The sequence below is a fragment of the Littorina saxatilis genome, linkage group LG7 (genome assembly GCF_037325665.1).
Source record: "Littorina saxatilis isolate snail1 linkage group LG7, US_GU_Lsax_2.0, whole genome shotgun sequence".
Classification (NCBI taxonomy): Eukaryota; Metazoa; Mollusca; class Gastropoda; order Littorinimorpha; family Littorinidae; genus Littorina; species Littorina saxatilis.
The window spans coordinates 5,671,398-5,694,760 of NC_090251.1; the positions used below are offsets into that span (position 1 = coordinate 5,671,398).

Below are 23,363 nucleotides of genomic sequence, written 5' to 3' on the forward strand. Positions count from 1 at the left end.
GGCATGATTTGATTGTTAACTGCCGTGCCAGGTGGCAAGTATATATGGAATGTTGCAATAACAGGGGTTTGATGCGAGGGTATATTGTATAGCTGCTGTAGTTTGTCAGATATATCATCTTTTTTCTTTTTTTTCTTTTTTCTTTTTTCTTATGTGCCTGAGTTTACCTGTAATGCGTTAGGATTTAAGTGTGTTTGTTCATTTACAAATTTGCAACAGATTATAGCAGTTGTTTTTTTTAGTAATTTTTATGTTATTTTGGAGGAGAAAAAGAATTGCTTTGGTGCTTATTGGCGTAAATATTACTAACATATGCTTTTTATGTGTGTGTGCGTGTGCGCGTGTGCGTGTGTGCGTGTGTGCGTGCGTGTGTGTGTGTGTGTGTGTGTGTGTGTGTGTGTGCATGTGTGTGTGTGTGTGTGTGTGTGTGTGTGTGTGTGTGTGTGTGTGTGTGTGTGTTTGTGTGTTTGTTTGTCTATGTTTTGTGCCCTGTCATTTTTCAAACCCTTTTATTTCTGCAATTTTGTTTCATAACTTTTCAATACGATTCTTTCTTTAACACCTATAAACAAACATTCTTCTCTAACATCTGTGTGCAAATTGGTATCTAACTTTTTTGTTTCCTTTGATTGGAATTTGATCCCTGTTTTTTGGCTGTACACCTTTGAAACATTACCCTTTAATGTCCTAATCAATGTTAATCACATCACTCAAATCCTGTGCAATAACATTTTTATTTTGGTTTTAATGCTTTATTTTTTGTTTTTGTTTAATCCATTTTAACATTTTCTTTACCCCTTCCCTGCCAATTAACATTGACATTGCCTGGGCATTGCATGAATGTTTTATTTATATGGATTGAAACTCCTGGGTTTGATTTTGCATGAATTTGGAAATGCAATCTAACTGACTGCGTGGTCTCTGTATGTGCATGCGGTTTTTGTGTATTTTTTGTGTATTTTTTGTGTATTATTTTTTAACATTTCTCACTTGCGTCGTAACATTATGATTGCTTGATTTATCCATTGTGTTTCCAAAATTCCCAACAAATGATTTTGATTAAACTGTCAATCAACATGCATGCCATTTGTCTTTAATAATTCCCTAATGCCCGAAAAATGATTTTTATAACTGTTAATACACATGCATGTCATATTGTTTCAACACTCCCCTGTGCATGACAACTGATTGCATGAATGGCCTTGAAACGTTGCTGTGGTTACACTCTCTCTCTGCATGCTGTTCGTGGTACACTGTGTTTGTCGGGCGCCTGTTTTGTTCGTTGTGTGCGCGTACAATGTGACAGGAATTTTGCCGTCTGGGATGTCCTGCGAGAGGAGGAGTTCTCCCCCTTGAAGAACGCAGATGGCGCTGCCAAGGACACGCCCACAACATGTCGTAATGACCTGTGTGCGCTGCATCGACGCTATGCGATTGCGGCAGGAGCTGTGTTTGTACACGCGGATGGAACACCATACACAGATATACAAAGGTCAGTGACGACCAGTTTCATTGTCCGTACTTCACTGCTTTGTCTTACGTGTCACTTTTTCTTTGCAGCACAGTTACAGTTTTTGCATAGCGCGTGTTGTGTTGAATCAGGATGTTATTGTAGAAAGGACCAAAAGGTTGAATTGCACATACCTCATTTTCCATGGTCGAAAGTAGTGGGCGATTAAACAGATATGTAGCCATCACTGTAGAAACCATACTTATTATTCTCACACTTTATTTCTTTTTGGAAAAGTGAGAATATTTCCTTGACACCTACAGTGGGAATTATTGTCATGTTTGGCATTCAGCATGAAAGTAACCCACAGGCAAGATACAAGATACAAGATACAAGATACAAGATACAAGATATTTTATTGTCCTCATCAATACAAGGAAATTTGGCATGTGTGTGGCAAGACATAATACACTGATACATAGACATTTACAAAGCAACAACTGAAGTTCAATATCAGCACACCCTTACGCACACATACCCACTACTTCAGACACACAGGCTACATGTGCCCCTCGGACGTACGCAACCCACAATTCACCCAGCCATACAACTCCACATGCACTTACTCATTCATGCAGCACTCTAGATGTGAACAAGAAAAGAAAAAAGTTAAAAAACAAAGGAATACTGTACTCACCGATACAAGAACGAGACAAGACGGTACGAATTTTCGCTTATGGAAGCTTCATCAGGAAAAACAAGAACACAAAAGACAACAAAAAGCAGACGCAGCACGGAACGAACAAGGTTTGAAAGAAAATGGAGGGGAAACGCCAAAAAAGGGAAAAGGGAAAAACCCAGCAGGAATATGATATGAAACAGCCAGTTGTTGAAAGACTGTCACTGTTGAAATGCTGTTTGTAGCAAGCTGATGCAACAACGTTAATAACACCCTTTTATCTGGCAAGTAGAAGTGCTGTAAAACACAAAATCATTCTTTATGCATAGCCATACATCACTGTTCTCCAACTTCTTCTAGATTGTCTTTGTGGTCTCTGAGGTAGTCTTGTGACAATGTTGACGTGAAACAAGGATAAGACTAGATTTGTTTGTTTGCCTTTCCCTGCGTATTTGAGTTGTTGTTCAGTTGACGTCCTGAGTTTGTTTTCATTTCCTAGTTTCTAACTTGCATGGCGTTATACTAAACCTTTCTGTGATGGTCACTGTGAAATGTCTTGTTTCTCTCTGTCTGTCGAAGATTTTCAGCAGTTTTGTCTTAGTTAATTGACCTATCCATTTGCTACGATCAAGATACGCCTAATACTCCTGATGCACATGGTGCTCCTTCCCCGGAAATGGGTGTGTGGCTGCCTGAATGGCAGAGTCAAAATAGTCATACACATAAAAACCACTGGTGCGAAGAACATGAGTGCAGATGGAAGTTTCAGCTCATGAACGAAGAAAAAAATAGATCTGATGCTCCTTTTATAAACTACACATGTGTATACATAATACAAGTTTCCACTGAATATTTCTTGTTTTCTAAATGCATGCATATGGCAACAATTCAAAAATGAAAACAGGTTCAAGGAATTTTAAGTTGTGTGTATTAATTGTAATTGATGGATTGTTGTGCTGATTGCTGTGCCTGTCATTAATTGGGCAAAGTTGACTTTGCGAAGTCTAATTCACGCAAATACTCTGCACAAACTTTTTTCCCTGAATTTGTTTGTAAAAAGACTTTGCCAAGGTTTCGCGAAGTCAATTTCGGGCTCATGAATTAAGTACAGCCTTTAGTGTTCACCCTATTTTCTCTGCAGTACAAAACATTTTTTATTTCGATAACTGTAGTTTTTTTGTTTGTTTATACTTGAGTGTAAACTACTTTTAAAGTTGCGTTTTCCCAGCAGTTCAAATCCTGAGAATTGAGATTTTGTTTTCAGCATAATGTCATTGTTCAGTGTTCTTTGTAGAACATGACCATTGGGAGTACATTAGGCCCCCCCCAAAAAAGGTCTGTTTACAGTAACATAGGCCAAAAAAATAGGGTCGGTAGGTCGGGATTTTTTTTTTTTTTTTTTTTTTTTCCAAAAAACCACATTGTTACGTTATTTTGCAAAAAAAAACCTTTTTTTTTTTCCCCCCCCCCCCCCCCCCCCCCCCCAAATGCCCAAAAAAAGTCTAGGGTCGCGCGAAAAAAAATAGGGTCGGTCGGGTTACCGTAAACAGACTATTTATTTTTTTTGGCCTTAGCCTTTTTGAGTTGAGAAAGTTGTTTTAACCCTGCAGGATATAATGTTGATGACAAGATTTAGTTTTGTCCTAATCTTACCTCTGGTGTAGTCTGATGTGGGGCCTTTAAGTAACATGTTTTATTTGCACACAGACATAAGAATTTTTGTTCCAAGTTCTCTTCGTCTGTTCATGTAGAAACAGAATGAAACCAATATAAACAACTTTGAAATAGGAATATAACTTTGTACAAAGAGTCAGTGGAAAAGAGGGAAATAATTTTGTAAAATTTAGCGTCAGTGGTAAAAGGGGAATTAATTAGTTTTCACAGAGACAGTGAAAAGAAGGTAAATAACGAAAAATTGTACAAAGTGTAGGACAAGGGAAATAACTTAATTTTTTATCACAACTTTCCCACAAGAGTGGTAGGGAAGAAGGGACATGATATTTGGGAGTCAGTGCAGAGAACAGAAGTAATTACTTTCTACAAAGAATCAATCGTGGACAGATAAGAAATAAGTTTTTACAAAGAGTCAGTGGAAAAAGAAATTCTTGTGCCTGTGATTCTAACCCAATTTTTTGTTGTGAAGAAAACCCAGAGTTGTAGTGCATGAGGACCCAGTGTTGCATGACGAGAGTTTCTGTTGCATGTCTGTGGTCTGTGTTTAACACCGACCGTTTCCCTGACAACCGTCGTTTGTGTCCTGTCCTACCCTTTCCTCTACACTTGCCTTTTTATCGTCCACCACCATCAACAACACCAACAACGACTCACACGCTGAGTAGCAAGCAGAACGGAAAGGCCGATGGGTAAGTGACGACCACGGTCGCTATATGCCGACCGCTGTGCAAGGCATGTATTTATTGTTCCTGATATTTGGCACCATTTGATGACCAACTGAAGTCAAAGTCATGGACGAACATATAGCAACAAAATGTTTATTTTTACAGTAACTGTACTCAGAGAGCTTTAAAATAAAGCATCTGCAATCATTTTAAAACAGTTACAAAAACAACATATTGCACATTTGTGCAACAAAAAATATCTAAAAGAGCTCGTAGGATTTGTACATTTCTGGTATTGTGCAAGTAAAATTGATAGCATAAAAGTTCATTGTGTCTTTCATATGGGAGCTAAGATAAATGTCACTGCCCTTACACGGTGTAAAACTGTTTAAACAGTTAGAACTGATCTAGCAGTTTGATTCCTGGCTGTATAATATCAGAGAATAGATTCTTTCAAAGCTTGCAGCAGGATAAGATGTATACAACCAATAAGATGCTGCAAACAGGTTCACGAAAAGAAGTTTAGCATAAGTGGTGTGTTTAATTTGTTTGATTGCTGATCTGAAAGAGTTTATAATAAGTGACGTTTTCAGCCAGAGCACACATGACACGGACGACACAGTGAGCTGTGAGATTTCACCGCTCATTTCCTACGCAGGGGAGGTTTGTACCATTCTGCATTTTCTGAAAATGTCATGAATTTGTCTGTCCGTCTCTTATTCTGTGTAATTGTTTGTGTCTTTGCTTCCTAGTATTGTTGTTACTGTGGAACATGTCCTTGTGACTACACCCTCTCAATAACAACCCCTACACCCTCTCAATAACAACCCCCTGCCCGCTATCACCATCCCCAAGCATCCTTGACCAGTACATGTATTATTACCAGTACATGTAGTATTAGCTGTACATGTAGTATTACCTGCACATGTATTATTACCTGTACATGTATTATCACCCGTACATGTATTATTACCAGTACACGTAGTATTAGCTGTACATGTAGTATTACCTGTACATGTATTACCTGTACATGTATTATTACCTGTACACGTAGTATTACGTGCATGTACATGTATTATTACCTGTACATGTTATAATTATTAACTGCACATGTATTATTACATGTACATGTTTTATTACCTGTACATGTATTATTACCTGTACTTGTATTATTACCTGTACATCTATTATTACCTGTACATCTATTATTACTATGTGTAGGGCCTGGAGGAAGTGAAGGGGGTCAAGTTGTGCCCCCCGGTCATCCTGGAGTTATCGCCGGACAGCAAGCTGGACATCCGACAGGGCAGCCAGTAGTGGTCAGCACCAACACCTGTCTTCTGCTGAGCCTTGTGGCCTTGACATGAAAGACGACCTTCAAGCAACTGACCTTCAAGAACATGCATCAGTGCTACGCGCACTCCCCTTCTACTGCTGTGCAGGACTTGTTTGTTTATATTTATATGTTTATTTATTTATAGCAGCACTGTACAATTCTTGAAGAGTTATTTTTATAACACCGCTACAAGCTTCATCATGAAGAGAAAATCGAAACAAAGTCTTGTCCAAGGGAGGTAACCTTGCATCGGGTTTGTCAGGCAGTCGCAAGGTGTGTATGAATCGGGGTTGAGATCAGAGACCTGTCGGTTGGCTGATTACACCTAAACACACACACCTGGGTAGCGCCACTCTTGTTGCTGCTTGCTTTCCACTGGGAGGAAGCGACTCGAATTTTCTAGCAAGGGAATGATAAAGTGAATGAATTGAAAAAAATGACACTGTGCGTCAAGCAAACTTGAAGACGAGTAGGAACTCCAGCAGCATGATTGTGAAATGTGTATACATGTAATTAATGCTATTGCATGTGTCAGCTTACATGTGCATTGAAAAGAGTGAACTAAAACAACTGTTTGGGTGACACTATGTTCCTTCATGGTCTGTCTTGTTTCATTCAGTTGTTTACTTATTTATTTTTTTCTATTCACTGTTTTCATTGATCTTACAATGACATCAGTAAGAACACTACATCACCTGTTTATGATAATCATTTATATGAATCACTGTGTGATTTTGATCAGCTTGAGTAGTAACACTGCTCAAGGCAGTTCTGTGGGCCGGGGATTCCAGTGACATGTTTTATGTGACGGTGGCTCTGTTGCCTAGAGACACATTCTGGAAATAACTCTGTCAGGTTTGTATGGATTGTGAAAGAGTGAGTTCCCTTGCTTTTGCTCCGAAAATATTTACTTGTGGTTCCTGTACACGTGCTCAAGACACACCTTGTCGCTAGTGACTGGCCTGTAATGTCATGTGGGAAAGTTTCCCCACGTGTCATTATTTCCCTCGTGACATAGGCCAGTCACTAGCGAGGGGGCGTGTCTCCAACACGTGTACTGGAACCACATGTTAATATTTGTCTGAGCCAAAGCAACTCACTCTTTCACAACCCATACAAACCCAACGGAGTTGTTTCCGAAAATCGTCTATTGTCTTACTTGACAACTTAGTTTTGTAGCCTTGACTTACGTTACTCGTTTAATTTGCTGTTGTTGTACTTAAAGCAAATATGTGAACTCTTCAACTGTAGAGGTGGAGTGAAGCGTATCATTTGTTTATTTACCCAGTGTGTAATTGAAAAAATACCCTGTGATTAAATTATAAACAATTTCATTTAACTTATATTCATTTTGGTTCTCCCTAATCTGCTTACATGCATCTGAATATTTTTTCTTTAATTAAGTTGCCATCAAACAAGTATTATACAATAAGGTCAGGGTTTTGAAACTTACTTAATTTATTGATTGTTATGCTATATCCACATGAAATATACTGGTCTGTGATTTGCTTTTTCTTGCTGTGTTTCAATCATTGTATTGCTGAATTACCAACACAACATAACACACACAAAACTCACACAGAAAAGTATGAAGCAACAGGAACATGCACAAGTGAATGTAAGCTGAATTTTTTTGAATTTTCTACAATGTTTTTATTATATTTGATAGTTTCTCTGCTTGTTTACTTATATTTTTTAATTTATTTATGGTTTATTTTTCTATATGAACCACCGTTTCCGCAGTCAAAAAGTAGACACTAGAATAGTCACTGAAAGACATGTCCCATTCTATTAAAGCGAACTCCTTTGCTAAAAATTATTTGGTTGAAAGATATAATGATCGACGGCCTTTATACGTACGTGTTACACGTCATTAAAGACGGTTCAATTGTTTTTTAGTTGTGCGCACAAAAATGATGTTTACAGAATCTCATTACTCTAGTTGGTAAAGTTAATTTGAACTTGTGTTATGATGAAGGATACATTGCCTGTTAATTATCACACAAGCTTAACCCCATATTTTGTTGTGAACAGTAGACCGTTGGACATTTTAAGATGACACAACCAGAGACTTGCTGCTAACACAATGGATGGACAGGGAGGGGTAAGGGGGGGATGGGGTGGCTCTGTAAGAGGCCTGCAGTGTCCCTTTGTGACAGGTGTCTTGACTGGGACCGTACTAATCAGAAGGTTTTCTTTCATCAGAGGGATCTCCCATGATAAGATGATGTACTGATGATAAGATGATGTACTGATAATAAGATGATGTACTGACGCTGTGAAATGTTGGCTGGGGTTTTGATGTCATTTTCACTGAGAGCTCTGATGCAGTGTCCTTTTAAGCGGCAGAACAAGGTTAATAAGCTTCATTATACTCTACCGAACTTCGTGGGTTGTGGACGACCCAGAGCCTCACAAAATCGTCTATCTCTGAAACTATTTGGAGTTTTTGATTGAGACTTCATGTAATCTCCAATCACCATACAACCATCCCATTACCCAACTTTTAAAAGATTATCTTTGTAAACAAACAAATAAACAATGACATAATTTGAACTACACAGTCCGTATGATGTGGGTCGTGGACGACCCATATGGAATTACGTAAGGAATGGTATGTTGTTTATCCTTATTCGGATGGCGTGGGTCGTGTACGACCCATACTCAGAGCTGCAAAGAGGCGGCAAAACGTTTATCCTTATTCGGATGGCGTGGGTCGTGTACAACCCATACTTTTTACGTTGAATCTTTCTGTGGAAAGTATTGGTCGTACACGACCCACATCATCTGGACTGTGTAGTCCAAAGCGTGATCGGGTAAAGATTAATAAGCCAAATAATTTCTTACCTGTCACTTCCAATTACAGTTTTGGTCCTCACCAAAGAGTTGTGGAAATAGCCTTGACCATTATATAATCCTGCGGTGTGATTGGATTGTTTGAACTAAATCATGTAGTGTGATTTGTACCATCATTAGAAAAAAAGCTATGAAGATAAAGATTTTGTTCTTCACTTTTGGAGGAGGAGAGAGATCAAAATTAATGTTGTGGCTGCTTGCATTCAGGCATCATTATACTGTAGTTTAAAATTATACCAAAAGCAGGGTTTTGTGATATTTCCCCCCACTTACGTCAGCCGATTACATTTGTGGACCAATCAGTTTAATTGTACATGTGTGATTTGTATGCAGTATTTTTTTTTTAAATATTTTTTGTTGTTGAATTTTTTTGTATTGAATGTGCTTTTCATTCAGATACTATCTTTTGCACCTTTTCGTTTTATAATTGGCAAAATCTCACAGATTTGGGTTTGTTGTATTTGTTATGTATGGCCATTTTGTTATTGTTACTGTAATGCATGGACACTATGCAAGGGTTTAACCCAGAACAGGGTTTGTTGTGTGCATATACCTTGCCACGTACATTACTTTGTGGGCTTTATTTCTTTAACTATGTGTATGCAGAGATGTTTTTATTTTAATTTTATTTCTGTTGTGTTGATTATGTCCTAATGTTAACGTATGACAGGTTAACAATGCTTCATGTTTGGTTGTGGATGCATTTAGATACATCTACTGTGAATCTGTGTCAAAGTGACTCAAATGTGCCATAAGTTGAAAGTTTGATCCTTTTACTTAATTCCTGAGTCGACGGGGCAGTGGCGTGGTGGTAAGATGTCGGCCTCCTAATCGGTAGGTCGTGAGTTCGAATCCCGGTCGCTGCCGCCTGGTGGGTTTCAGAGTGGAGATTTTTTCGATCTCCCAGGTCAACTTATGTGCAGACCTGCTAGTGACTTGACCCCATTCGTGTGTACACGCAAGCACAAGACCAAGTGTGCACGGAAAAGATCCTGTAATCCATGTCAGAGTTCGGTGGGTTATGGAAAAACGAAAATACCCAGCATGCCTACTCAACGAAAGCGGAGTGAAGCTGGCTATTCTCTCATAGTGTGGGGAACCCAAATGGGCAAAACACGCTCACACGTAACCAGACAATTCTGGAACGCTGAAGAAGAAGAATTCCTGGGTATTTTTTTGTATGATTCAGGCCAACATCTGCTGTTATGCAGGCTTGACAAATTTTTATCTGTTCTGGTGTGTCCGCCTGAGGTGGTCCTCTGTGTCTGCCTGAGGTGGTCCTCTGTGTCTGCCTGAGGTGGTCCTCTGTGGCCTGAAGTGTGCACAGTTGAACAGATATTTTGTACTGAATGTGGGATTTTTATTTGTTATCAATGTGTTAAGAAATGCTTTTCATCATATGCTTGCAAGTTACTAGGTTTGAGGTTATTTATAATGGCTCATAGCAGAAATTCAACATTTATTATGTATTTCTGGATTTGAAATTTGCTGAAAGTCTTCTTTGTCAAACAGTTGACTTTGTACAGGTAAAAAGAGGATGTACTGCAATAGAAGAACAGAAAAAACCAATGCTACATGCTGTGTGTTTGATTTGTTGTGTAAGCTGGTGTCATGAGAGCTCTCTGAATGAAACACACACACCCACAGACACTCAAAGCAGAAGACAAAAATGAACAAACCAAAGGTACATTTCAGAAGTTTATTGAACATTCACATTCCACTTTCAGTCAAAGCTAACGTTCCTCCAAAGCACTCCTCCACAAATTAGCACTGACAATTAGACTGACGTCTAGTGCGCCAGTAAGTGTACCCTAATTCTATCTACTTTGAGTATATCTGCATGTAGTGATGAATGTAGTGTTGTGATGAATGTGATGAATGTGACCTATTAGCTTTCTTCTTTTTCCTGCATGCAATAAACAGACATGCAAAACTGAAAACAAAACCCTGCACAAAATGTGTGTGTTACCAGTACAGAAAATGATATCCTTTTTAACTCAAAAGCTAGCTGGCATTACAGCACCAAGAACCCACCACTCCCCCAAAATAGGCAAAGAAAATAAGAAGCGGAAGCACTAATCTGCACTCATCTTTACAAACTGTTAAAATGTTATCAAAAATGCAGCAAACCAAATAAATCTGGTGACCAGAGAGGAAGGAACTAACAGGAAAGACTTGGAAGAAGAAAATGTTTGCCAAAAGACAGGCAGTGGCATTCGTTCATTGCTTCATTATTCACCCATGAATTATTGTTTCATTATGCAAAGCGTTTCTACAAAGAGCACAACCTTTAACAATTACCTTTACTATTGCACAAGTCAACCAGCAATAATAAAGTCAATCCCACAAACAAAAGAAAACATGTTCATGAATAATAACAAACCTTTTACTAGGCGGCAGTGTTGGCATAACGTACTGGCAGATAGCACAACTGTACAGATACATGTTGGAGTAAAGCAACAATATCCTTAACTCATTGTCTCCCAGGTACGGATATATCCGTACCCACTCATATGTCTCTATCTGACCAGGTACGGATATATATCCGCTCAGACTGTTAACTTCAGTCGCTTCCTGTAACATACATCTAACGCCTGCATTCCAGCGTGTTGATACACAGTTACTACAATTCTGAGTGACCTGCTGCAGCACAGCTGGTCTCGGCTAAAATAAACTTGGTCAACATAGGTGGGGTAGAAAATGTTACCCAGTAACTCTATCTTTTGTCTCCAGACAGTTCTCAGAGTCTGCAAGACTTGCATTACGACACGCTATAATACTAGACTTGTCCAGAACAGACAGGAGTGTCAGGTCCTTCGTTGCTGCTCTACATGCCAACCGGCATAACATTAACAGGCAGTAAGTAAGTTGCTACATACTGCACACAATCTACAAGTTACCAAAAACGTAACAGAATAAAACTAAGACATTACGTATTACTATTACCAACAGAAAGCAACAAAAAAAAAGCAAAACATAAGTCCCTATTTGTGTGAAATGTTATCAGAAACATTTTCGAACTGCATGGTCCCCGTGATCAGCTACATGTTGTTGAGGACAATGGTACACATTGCACTGACAGTTATTTGGCAATTTCTCCTTTACAGAACAAGACAATATTCTTCACTGAAATGAGCATTGTGAAAATGAACGCATGGCTGGTAAATTCAAATTCTCATTAAGACAAAACGAAACAAAATGAAAACCTAAACCAAACACAACCAAGATCAGTTGCTAGTCCTTGATGTGAGAATGACAAATTGTGTCCTTCCTGACAGCACTAGGTATGTACACTGGAACCCCTTTATGAAGACCCCCGGTCACTAATCTACATGCTACATTTCACTTTCTTTATCTTTATTTGGTGTTTAACGTTGTTTTCAACCATGAAGGTTATATCCCCGCGACGGGGAAAGGAGGGAGATGGGATAGAGCCACTTGTCAATTGTTTCTTGGTTCACAAAAGCACTAATCAAAAATTTGCTCCAGGGGCTTGCAACGTAGTACAATGTATTACCTTACTGGGAGAATGCAAGTTTCCAGTACAAAGGACTTAACATTTCTTACATACTGCTTGACTAAAATCTTTACAAAAATTGACTATATTCTATACAAGAAACACTTAACAAGGGTAAAAAGAGAAACAGAATCCGTTAGTCGCCTCTTACGACATGCTGGGGAGCATCGGGTAAATTCTTCCCCCTAACCCACGGGGGGGAGTACATTTCACTACCATTGGTCGTCAATTCCAATGAAAGAAGAAATTTCATGACTTTGGGTATGGCAATTTGTGTGATTACATCGTGCCCTCTCTTCTGTCCATCCATTCTACACCTCCCGTGGCCTGCACGGACGCAAATCATCAAAACCTTACAAAAAGAATGCGAAACAAGAACATTGCCTGGAGTGCTTGCCAGGAGACAAAAAAAGAGAGATTTCTTTTCATGATGCATGCCAAGTGAAGGGCTGTTGCTATTGTTAGGAAAATGCTTGACTGATCTTTGAGAGGACAGGTCAATTCACAAAGTGTCTGTTGCTATTGTTAGGAAAATGCTTGACTGATCTTTGAGAGGACAGGTCAATTCACAAAGTGTCTGAATCATGTGTGTAAAACATGCAGCAACCTAGCTGCACTTGACCTGACCACAGCATACTCTACCTGACCACTCTGGACAATTAACACCTGACAATTAACACCTGACAATTAACACCTGACAATTAACACCTGACCGCAACAATCTTCTGCTCTCAATATGACACTATGTATTTACTGCTCCCTATTACAATACACTACCTTTTGTTATGTACAGTGTTGTGCCAACAATCGTTAACTCCTTTCCCATCGCACTGCTCCCCTATAACAATTACCTACAGTTCTGTACAGTGTTGTGCCAACAATCTTCTCCTGAATTTACACTGCACTGCTTTGCTCCCCTATAACACTATATCTCCTTCTTTTACATCACACTGCTCCCCTATGACATTAACAATACACTACCTATAGTTCTGTATAGAGCTGTGTCAACCTTTTACATCACACTGCTCCCCTATGACATTAACAATACACTACCTATAGTTCTGTATAGAGCTGTGTCAACCTTTTACATCACACTGCTCCCCTATGACATTAACAATACACTACCTATAGTTCTGTATAGTGCTGTGTCAACGTGATCAACAGCTCAGACCAATTGACGAGTTCTGAATGAGGCGATCAACATTAAATGCCAAATCTGTGCTTTGTGAAACCTGCGTTATTGCACTTGTATGAAATTGCATCCACCAAACAGTGAAAAGCTACAGAAAACTACACATTACAGAACTACGGTGCTTAATTCGGTAAAGTCTGTACAATGTTATGTACATGGTAAAACAACATTGCTAGCCACATCATTGCTCACAATACAGACTTGGCGGTGATCCATATGGACAAAAATATGTGTGTAATATGCACTGTACACTGTGCTGTTTGGCTGATGTACAGGGAGGGACTGAGCTGTGTACCTTGGTGAAGCACACATACTGTGCCAACTGCCATTGACACACAACAATAATAATTATACACTACTGTGCATTCTTGTCAAATAATATATTATATATACATACTGCAGTACACTCTTCTTTACAAAGCAAAATAACACATTTCAAGGTGAAAGAAGGAGTCATAACAACAATGCAACCAGTGCAGACTTCATAGATCTACAACTTTGCCACGGCGATCATCTGCAGCATTGACAAGCCAACCAGTGGCTATAAACCAGCTAACATGCCAAGGAGGTGCCCCACACAATGTTAACAGCTTTGAAAATAAAGCAAACTTAGCACCACGTGCCCTTGACAAGACCGAGCACTGAAACACTGGGTATTGTGACTTTCCGCAACAAGGGAACCTCCCTTTGAAGACGGGATTTTCTCACATTTGTGGAGGTCTTAAGCGGATGGTCTACTGTACTCTCCCAACCACCCCATGCAAAATGCCACGCACAAAGTCCACTCCATTCAGCAACATGGTGAAGAAAGACCGTGTGACCGTATTTACAAAACAAAGTCATACTACTGTTACAATCCCTCATCCCCCTTGACCATCCCCCAATCGACCATGTCTTATGAGAGAAAAAAAAAGAAAAAAAAAAGTTCTCCTCAGACAATGTATGTCAGCAATTTAGCTATTTCAACTGACTAGCAGCAGCAGCCAGGCAGGACAGGAAACACATTAGTTGATGGAAAACAATGCCATCATCATCATCATCATCATCATCATCATCATCAACAGCATTGAACACAGAAAGCCAGCATTATGTACAGGTGTTTGCTATGGAAGACTAAGGCGGGAACACAAGCAAGCTTGAACATGGGTGGACCTATACACTGTGCAGATAATGCAGTCGTTCTACAAGATTGTAGACAGTGACTGTGCCATGCGGTGTGAGCCACAAAACATCTGTACACACATTGCAACAAAGAGGGAGAGTGTGTGCATGCAAAGTCTACAAGTGTGTGTGTGTGTGTGTGTGTGTGTGTGTGTGTGTGTGTGTGTGTGCGTGTGCTTTCACACAGAGTGCTGCAAGGATACTTAGCTGACTCTTGGAAATAAATACCTTACACAACCCGCAAATTCAACCCATGCCGACAGCAACAAACTAGCGTTTACACCAGAGTAGCTGACAATATTCCCACCCCACACCCCACAGCAATCCATTTTTTTTTCTCTCAAAAGAAACGATGACCAACTCATCTCCCCAATTTCCCGGCAAAAGTACCAGCCCAAACGTCCCACCCCCAGCTCAAGGGAAGATAAGAAATGTGAGTGTTTTCAGCAGGTATAAAAAGCATGAAGGGCTAACACACATCTTCACTGCTCAGAAGACAGCAACCAGTCAACAGATAAGCAAGAAAGACCAGATAATAAGCTACAACCATAGGGCAGTGGCCACATTTGCGTCACGTTTAACGGCTTATGCATCGCCTTACGAAATTTATGGTCACATCTGCGTTAAGTTTAACGGCTTTTGCATCGCCTTGTGAAATTTGTCATAGATGCAGGTGGCCACACTTAATTGCCTTTCGCCTTATGACATTTTTATAACGCGGTTCAACTTGGCTCTGCACGACGTACAGAATTTCTCAGAGTAGAAAACTATCATACAGTGTCTTCGTGCTTTTCTTTTAGAAACACTCACAAGATGTGGTCCAGACTGCTTCATAACTTCTACATAAGTCAATAAGTTAGCGAAATTGCGAGGAAGAAAACTGAATCGAAGTCTCCGATCTTGTTTGAAGTCAGGCCACTAGCGGAGGGCATTACCGCCTCGCCTCTTCTGATTGGTCAACTCAGCACGGCTTATGAGAAGAAACGCAAGGAATAGAACAAGCGCTATCGTTACAATGTTATTTTAAGCCAAGAGATTTATCACGCATAGCACAAGTGTGGTCACCTGCATAGCCTGAATGTGGCCGGCCCTTAAGCAAGAGAGACCAGATAAGTTACAACTATAAGCAGCCAGAAATTAAGTCACACTGCACTAATAACCACAAGGTAATCAACTACATGGTCATTAACCACAGGGTAACCATCAACCACAGGGTAATCATCAACCACAGGGTAATCATCAACCACAGGGTAATCATTAACCACAGGGTAATCATCAACCACAGGGTAATCAAAGCGGTAAAGGGATGAAGCGCTGGCCTAAAATGAACACTCTTGCTGACAGGGACGAATTTTTGGCAACATGAGAACTGTGAACGTGTGCTCCTTTTCTATAATGTACAGGAGCTTACAACCACAAAGTCGCTTTCTTTCTTTCTTTCTTTCTTTATTTGGTGTTTAATGTCGTTTTCAACCACGAAGGTTATATCGCGACGGGGAAAGGGGGGAGATGGGATAGAGCCACTTGTCAATTGTTTCTTGTTCACAAAAGCACTAATAAAAAAATTGCTCCAGGGGCTTGCAACGTAGTACAATATATTACTGGGAGAATGCAAGTTTCCAGTACAAAGGACTAAACATTTCTTACATACTGCTTGACTAAAATCTTTACAAACATTGACTATATTCTATACAAGAAACACTTAACAAGGGTAAAAGGAGAAACAGAATCCGTTAGTCGCCTCTTACGACATCCTGGAGAGCATCGGGTAGTAGCGATATTGTCCAACATGGAGCATTAGAAATAAACAAACTACATCATCCCTGCTTTGAGCATTCAACAGTTTGGTCAGCACATTGTGTAGTCTTCATCATCATCATCATCATCATCATCATCATCACACATGTGAAAGTGACATCAGCATTCACGAGTGTAGGTCTATATGTACAAACGACACAGTGAGGGTAGAAAATGGGGGGGGGGGGGGGGGGGGGGGGTCTAATCATCAACCTTGCCCCCTCAAAACACACAAGTTTTAACACCATAATCCTTTGTGCAATACTTCTTGTGCTACAAACCTCTTTCCAGACACAAAACCACACATGTTCTGTTTGTGTCAGTTTCATCAAAGCTTTAATGCAAAGGGAGGCAATTAATACCGGAGGCAATATTGCCACATGTGCACTTGAGTGTACAGAAAGAGAATGGGACTACCACCGCTACAAAATGCTGTCAGTCATTCCTCTACTGCCCTTCTTCCATCCAAGTTCATCTATGTGCACAATAATTATGAACACAAGGCTTCTTTATGGAGACTGATGAACTGATTTATGGATATTGATGAAGAGCTGTGACTGTTTACACTCACTGCCTCTATACAGGCTTGCTGAAAGTTCTAACTGTCTACTCGTTGCAAACACCACAACAAGCTAGCTACCAGACAAGTCCTATATCCCTCTCTGCACACTCAAGTACACATGCCTTGAAAAAAGTTCATCACTTCCTATACCTCGGTTATGTTTGTTAGCAAAAATGAACCCCGCATGCATGCACTTTGTATTTCAGCAATTCTCACATCTTTCCAGACACTTCAAATTCATCAGTCGGCCAAAGACACGCCCATGTGACAGACAGCAGATACAACAGTACCAACACTTCTCCAATGTCATGGTCGTAAACACATCCGTTGTGTGCCAAACACTTGTGGTGAAGGAGCGGTTGAAAACAGCTGCCAGTTTTCACAATGGATAGAATTTGCAAACCTACCTTACACCACAATTACCAGTGCTGAGAACAATTTAATCCACACTTTCTCGGCTGCTACACTTAGCATGGTCCACAAATTTTCGTTTTTTAATGCTTTCCATTATTGCACAAAACCAGTCTTGTTGAAGTAGCAATTATTGCATGAAACAAGTTCTGTTCAACCACAAAATCAGTTTTGTTGCAAAAGCATTGCACAATACCAGTCTTGTTGAACCGCCTTTGCACAAAACCAGACTTGTTGAACCGCCTTTGCACAAAACCAGACTTGTTGAACCGCCTTTGCACATACCAGTTTTGTTGAACCGCCTTTGCACAAAACCAGACTTGTTGAACCGCCTTTGCACATACCAGTTTTGTTGAACCGCCTTTGCACAAAACCAGACTTGTTGAACCGCCTTTGCACATACCAGTTTTGTTGAACAAGCATTGCACAAAACCAGTCTTGTTGAACCGCCTCTGCACAAACATTAATTCAGCTTGCAGCACTAGGCAGCCCGACAGGCACTTGAGCACACACACTATCCAGCTTGCACACACACACAGACGCCAGACAGCCAGGCAAAGCACAGCCAGGCCACGACAGCCAGGCCACGACAGCCAGGCAGGGCACAGCCCGGTCCACACACACAGACGCCAGACAGCCAGGCAAGGCACAGCCAGGTCCCCACACTCAGCGGAAGATCCACTGCAGGACGATCTGGAACATGAGGATGATGGCCAGGGTGACCCAGTCTTTGGACAGCAACCCCTGACCCCCGCCCCCTCCCGCGCTGTTGGCGTGCTGCAGCTCTAGACGCACCACCTGCTGCTGCAAGCTGCGCAGCGCCTGCGTGGTCTCCTCCTGCATCTTGATGAGGGGGTCGAACAGCAGCATCATGCCCTCCTGCGTCAGCTTGATCGTCTTGCCCGAGCTGCGCTGACCTGCCACACACAACACAATAAGATGAAGCCAAGCTTGATGATACAGTGCAACCCGCCTTTTAAGACCTCCCAATTAAGACTCCCTCCTTTGTAAGACCATCGTTTCTTAGAGTTTCTTTTCAAAGACTCCTTTTTAAGATTTGATTTTCTCAGATTTGTGGAGGTCTAAAAAGGGGTGTAAAATCCACTGTGCTGGTATTTCCTCGTTTTTTCTACCTATTTTATTCATTTTAAATTTTTTTTTTATTACTTAGTTAGTGGAAGAATCTTTTGTAATGTATGTTTGATGGTGTATGCTTTTAATTAAGCGTTGTTGACTATGAATGTAGATGTAAATGCTTGTATAACTGTGTTTTAATTTTAAATGTGTCAAGCGCAAAGAGCATAATTGTAAAGTTATGATGTTGCGCTATATAAATGCTCATTTATTATTATTATTATTATTATTATTATTATTATTATTCAGTCTGCTCTGGTTGCTAGCCTGCATCTCATCATGACCAGTCATTGACAAGCCAACAGCTAGGGTGACAGCAATGTTGCTTGTAGTAATCAACTTGAGCCAGTCTCAAACACTTGTGATGCGAGATCTTCAACAAGATCCATTGCTGAGTTCCTTTTGATCACTAAATCATCATCATCATCTATAATTTCTCTTTGTGAGCATCTCAAAACAACTAAGGTGATGTTTTGTTGGCCCGTTTGCTTGCTTGTTTGCTTGCTTGTTTGTTTGCTTGCCTCCTGTTTTGTTTGTTTTGTTTGCCTACTGCAAAATGATATCCCCTTTGAAATGCATCAAGCGACCTTTCCTCCTTAGGAATACCGAGTGCCTTTTATGGCATTCTGTTGTGCATCTTTTCCTCTATTTCTAGCTGTACAACTAAGCTTACATATAATTTATCTAAAGTTCAAGTAAAAGTGTGCTATAGAAACATCTTTGCTTACCACAAAGAAACAAAATAGTAACATGATCATGAACAATGTTTTTTGTACAAAGAAAGTGAACAGACAAACATCACCCTTAACACTATTGTGACTAGCACTGCCACGGCGTTTACGTCCTGCCTGCCCAAGCTTGCCACCAAGAAACTTCCCAAAAATCAGTAACTGTAAAGAAATCTGTCTAGCAAGCTTGAATTAAGTCCAATCACCACCAAATTTTGTGTACTAATTCAAAAATGGATGCCCAGTTCAGTCGTGCTATTTATAAGTTTGTCACGCGATTTGTTTTAGGAAAGGGGGGTGAAAGGGGGATAATTTGTGTTTTTTAACGTTTTTTTGTGTGTGTTTTATTTTCTACTGCTTTTTTTAAAAGTTATTTTTTAACAGAAAGTATTATAAATAATGTTATAACCAAACAAGGTGTAAAACCTATGAATTAGCTGAAATATTGTTAACATTGTACACAGAAATAAGGAGACAGTACAAAGAAAAAAAACAAGCAAATCACGCATTCACTCACAGCATCCTGACTCAAATGAAACAAAACTGTAGATCTAACACTCACCAAATGATGTCTAGGTAATCCATATTGAATATAAGTCACATTTTCACAACAAAGTACCAACTGTACACCTATGAACAATCCCAAAAGGATTTGAAGGCTCCAGCCATCCATTGTTATCAGTGCTGCCACGCCCCCATAGCTCCTGCACGATTCCGAGATACATGTTCGTCTAGCAGTATCACCGCCAACCACGTGTAGTTTGCCGACTCGTACTAGCAACAACGGGACTGTTTCTTCCTCACTTTCACTGCTTGTATCGCTTTCGTGAGGCGAAAACGATACGTCCGAATCATGCTCTACGGGATCCTCTAGGTCCAACATCCGGAGAATCTCCTCCCGAGACAAGGCTCGCCTTTGATTCATTTGTTTTCCTCAAAAACGCACACAAATCAGGCGGATTTGCAAATGGCAGAAGGGGACGCCAAGTGTATCAAGGGAAACAACTCAATTTATTTGCAAGCTTCAAAAACCGGGAAGCAATCACGAGTCGTGTACCCTCTATGGCTGGTACTGAAAAATGCGCTTCCCGTCCATGGGCGTGTCAGCGCTGGTACTGATTTATCAGTGTCCCGTCGCGAAAGTGTTAAGTTAAACCAAGGGCTGCAACTGTAATAATCATGCTGCATAAAAACACTCACTGAAACCATAACGATAAATAAACTTGCAAAATACAGCAGTTAAGAAACGGGCAACTCCAAACAAATTTGAAATTCATGCAATTTACCTGAGTCGGCATCCTGCATGATTAACAAGTTGGAACTCTCTCTGGTCTTTCCAAAGTGTCTGTATTTTGATGTCAACTCCGTTTGACTCTGAGAAGCGTGAAGGCAGCACAAAGTGTTGTGTTAGAACCAGGTGGTTTTAGTGTGAGGCGTGGTACGAGTGGCTTACTACTGAGCCAAGTTCAAGGTGAAATGTGAGCCTTGGCAGGGATCGTTCCACTTGATGTTTCTTCTGTCACAATTCCAACATGTTGAAAATAAGAGATGATTCAAATTTCTAGCACTAATCCAATGCAAGCTGTATTACTTTTTCACACAAGACAATCCTTGAATGGCGCACCTCCTGTGCCTGCAGCAGAGGATGTTATTCTGATAATTCGTAGAACAGTTTTCTTGTGTTTCCAAGATGTCACCTTTGTGTGTCAACCGAGTGGTTTTCAGATAAACTGTGTGAGCGTGACCACACTTTGTAGTTTGTAGACTACGTCTGTTTTTGGTGTGGGTTTCCAAAGAGTTTTTTTCCAGTCTTTGTCAGTTTTCACCCAGTCCCCTGGTTGTATTGATTGCTTATATTCAGTGATCAAAGAAAGTGAAGACCTAGTTCCTCAAGAGCTCATCACACGTTGAGCGACACTCAATGTTCCATCAGACAGACTTCTTGCCTTGTTCCTGAAGAAGCTGACGAGCGATGGAGCTACACAAGTGTTTCACTCTTACTGCACACCTCAACTTTCCCACTTTCACAGGATGTCCAACCCTATACGTGGCCCAGAGTGTCCTTTACTTTCCTAGTGGTATGCCATGCCGCTTGGTATTTCACAGGAAGCGCTTTCACACAGCCTCCAAAATGATTTACTCTTCCAATCTGAAAGACAGGAAGCAACTCTGTATTGGAATCAACACGGAAGAAAACGGCTTGCAGGGTTTCGTTATGCCAAATAAGCACACCTGCTCTTTCGACCCCCTTTGTGTTATATTATTTCAGTGCCTCTCAGAAGCCTAAGCTTGATAAATAATTCTTGTTTGTAATGAACTGCACATGCAGACAGGACCAGAAGAGAAACCACCAAGAGCTGTTTACATTTAGTCAAGTTGTTTTCTTCTTGTGTTTATTTACCGGTTCATTTGTCTCATGTAAAACGTCTTCACTTTTCTTTTTTCTGCATGTATGTGTTTGTGCTACAATAATGCTAGAAATGGCATAGACTCGTTTCTTCACTTTCCAATTTTCCTGACCTTATTTTACATACAAAAGAAAAAGAAAAGCAAGACCTTCCACTTTAGGTGACAGATAAAATATTTTATATTCAAGTCAAATTAAATAAACAGACAATGAAAGGAGTTACTTTCCTCTTCTTCAAAGCCAGAATATATCGCTACTAGCTTTAAAATACCTCAAACCAAAGCCAGAATATATCGCTACTAGCTTTAAAATACCTCAAACCAAAGCCAGAATATATCGCTACTAGCTTTAAAATACCTCAAACCAAAGGCGCACGATTAAGGCAACTAGTGCATTTCTTTCGTTACGCAAGAGACAAAACAAGCTGCGTTTGAAGAGATCAAGACAGCTGTGAAACTCTCAAGTCCAATGTGAAGCTACTTGAAGAAATCAAAGAGATACTGATCGTCTGGACCCTCGTCTTCAGAGAGGGTGGTTACACGCTTGTAGACGATGGGGGAAGGGGAGATGCTATCAGAGTCAGTCTCAGTGGAACTGGATCTGGACTTTGCGCGATGGCGGTCGGGGCTGCTATCCGACTCGGACGAGTCCGAGTCGGACACGGCACGTTTGCTGGATCCATGTGACCGACGGGTGGATCCAGTCCTGCTGGACCTCAACACAGCCTGACGTTTGTTTGAGATGCGAGAAGGACTAGTGGACCCTGTAACAGTGAATTTGGGCTTGACATGACTGGACTTGACATGACGAGATGGATTAGTGGACCCTGTGACAGACGACCTGGACACGACATGGCACGACGGACTAGTGGTCTCTGTAGCACTGGACCGGGGCTTGCTGTCATGTCCAGGATAACGTTTCTTCCTGGAGCTGACGTCGCCGACCTTTCTCTGCGACAAGCCGTACTCTTTGGCCTGGCTGTGCCGGGACGTTTTGATACGACTGTTGGATGACTCCTGCCTCTTCTTCTCACGTTTGTGCTGGTTGCTGGAAGTGTCTGCCGAAAGCAGGTGTTTCGTCTTTTTCTGGGCAATCGGGGACCCCGCCTTTCTCCCAGGGCGCGATGAGGAAGACGGTGATGAGCTTGACTTGGACAGATGACCCGTGTGATGCAAAGCCTTGGTGGGTTCCACACTCATGTCGTGATCATAGGGCAGTGACCTCAGTACGGGCGACTTTGACCTTGATCTAACGCTCGGAGAGTCAGGGCAAGATGGGACGTGTGATGTTGGTGAGGCAGATCGTGGAAAAGAATACGGATATTTTGAAAAGAGAAGTGGGGATAGGCTATTTGGACTTGCTGACATGTTAGATCTGGGTGATGTTGTGTCTGGTGCACAAACCGTGTATGATTTTGCCACGGGTATTCTAGTTTTAGAATGAGCACTCGGTGACAATGACCGCTGTGCAGAAGACACAGTTTTTTTTTCTAACAGTGGTGTTTCTTCAGAGCCTCTCTCGCTATGTGGGAGCTCAGAGTCAGCCTCAAGAGGACCGTGTAGCTGTTTGGGAAGTGGAGGCTTTGATACCGCAGTCTGCCGTGTTTGGCTGTCTTCTTGTGGAAAGAGTGAATTTGCTGCAGAGTGAGAGGACAGCTTTGACACAGACGTCAGAGACACAGATTTAGGCGAGGGGAGTCCGGACATGGCCTTTGCCTTCCCAGACTGATGGCCCTGTGACTTGGGGCCTGACATGGGTGACGCTGATAGCCAGTGCTGTACGTGTGATACTGAT

The 23,363-nt window shown here is 40.9% G+C and overlaps 2 protein-coding genes across 5 annotated transcripts in view; one reads left to right on the forward strand and one right to left on the reverse strand.

Annotated features, from left to right (window-relative positions):
* The window catches only part of LOC138970541 (UDP-N-acetylhexosamine pyrophosphorylase-like), a 20,682-nt gene extending 10,453 nt beyond the window's left edge, over positions 1–10,229 (forward strand). Inside the window, exons 7-10 of the mRNA XM_070343011.1 lie at positions 1,301–1,492; positions 4,469–4,492; positions 5,062–5,131; positions 5,690–10,229. Coding sequence (XP_070199112.1) covers positions 1,301–1,492; positions 4,469–4,492; positions 5,062–5,131; positions 5,690–5,785 — 382 coding nt within the window. The 3' untranslated portion in view covers positions 5,786–10,229. The remainder of the gene's footprint in view (positions 1–1,300; positions 1,493–4,468; positions 4,493–5,061; positions 5,132–5,689) is intronic.
* A 116-nt stretch (positions 10,230–10,345) lies between these two features.
* LOC138970535 (oxysterol-binding protein-related protein 8-like) overlaps positions 10,346–23,363 on the reverse strand; it is a 151,230-nt gene continuing 138,212 nt past the window's right edge. For 2 of the 4 annotated variants that reach the window (XM_070342998.1, XM_070342997.1), the window contains exon 23: positions 10,346–18,217. In XM_070342998.1, the coding sequence (XP_070199099.1) occupies positions 17,967–18,217 (251 nt within the window). In that variant the 3' untranslated portion in view covers positions 10,346–17,966. Of the gene's footprint in view, positions 18,218–20,479; positions 21,312–23,363 lie in introns of those variants that run through there. The other 2 variants (XR_011456984.1, XM_070342999.1) reach the window with 2 other exon arrangements.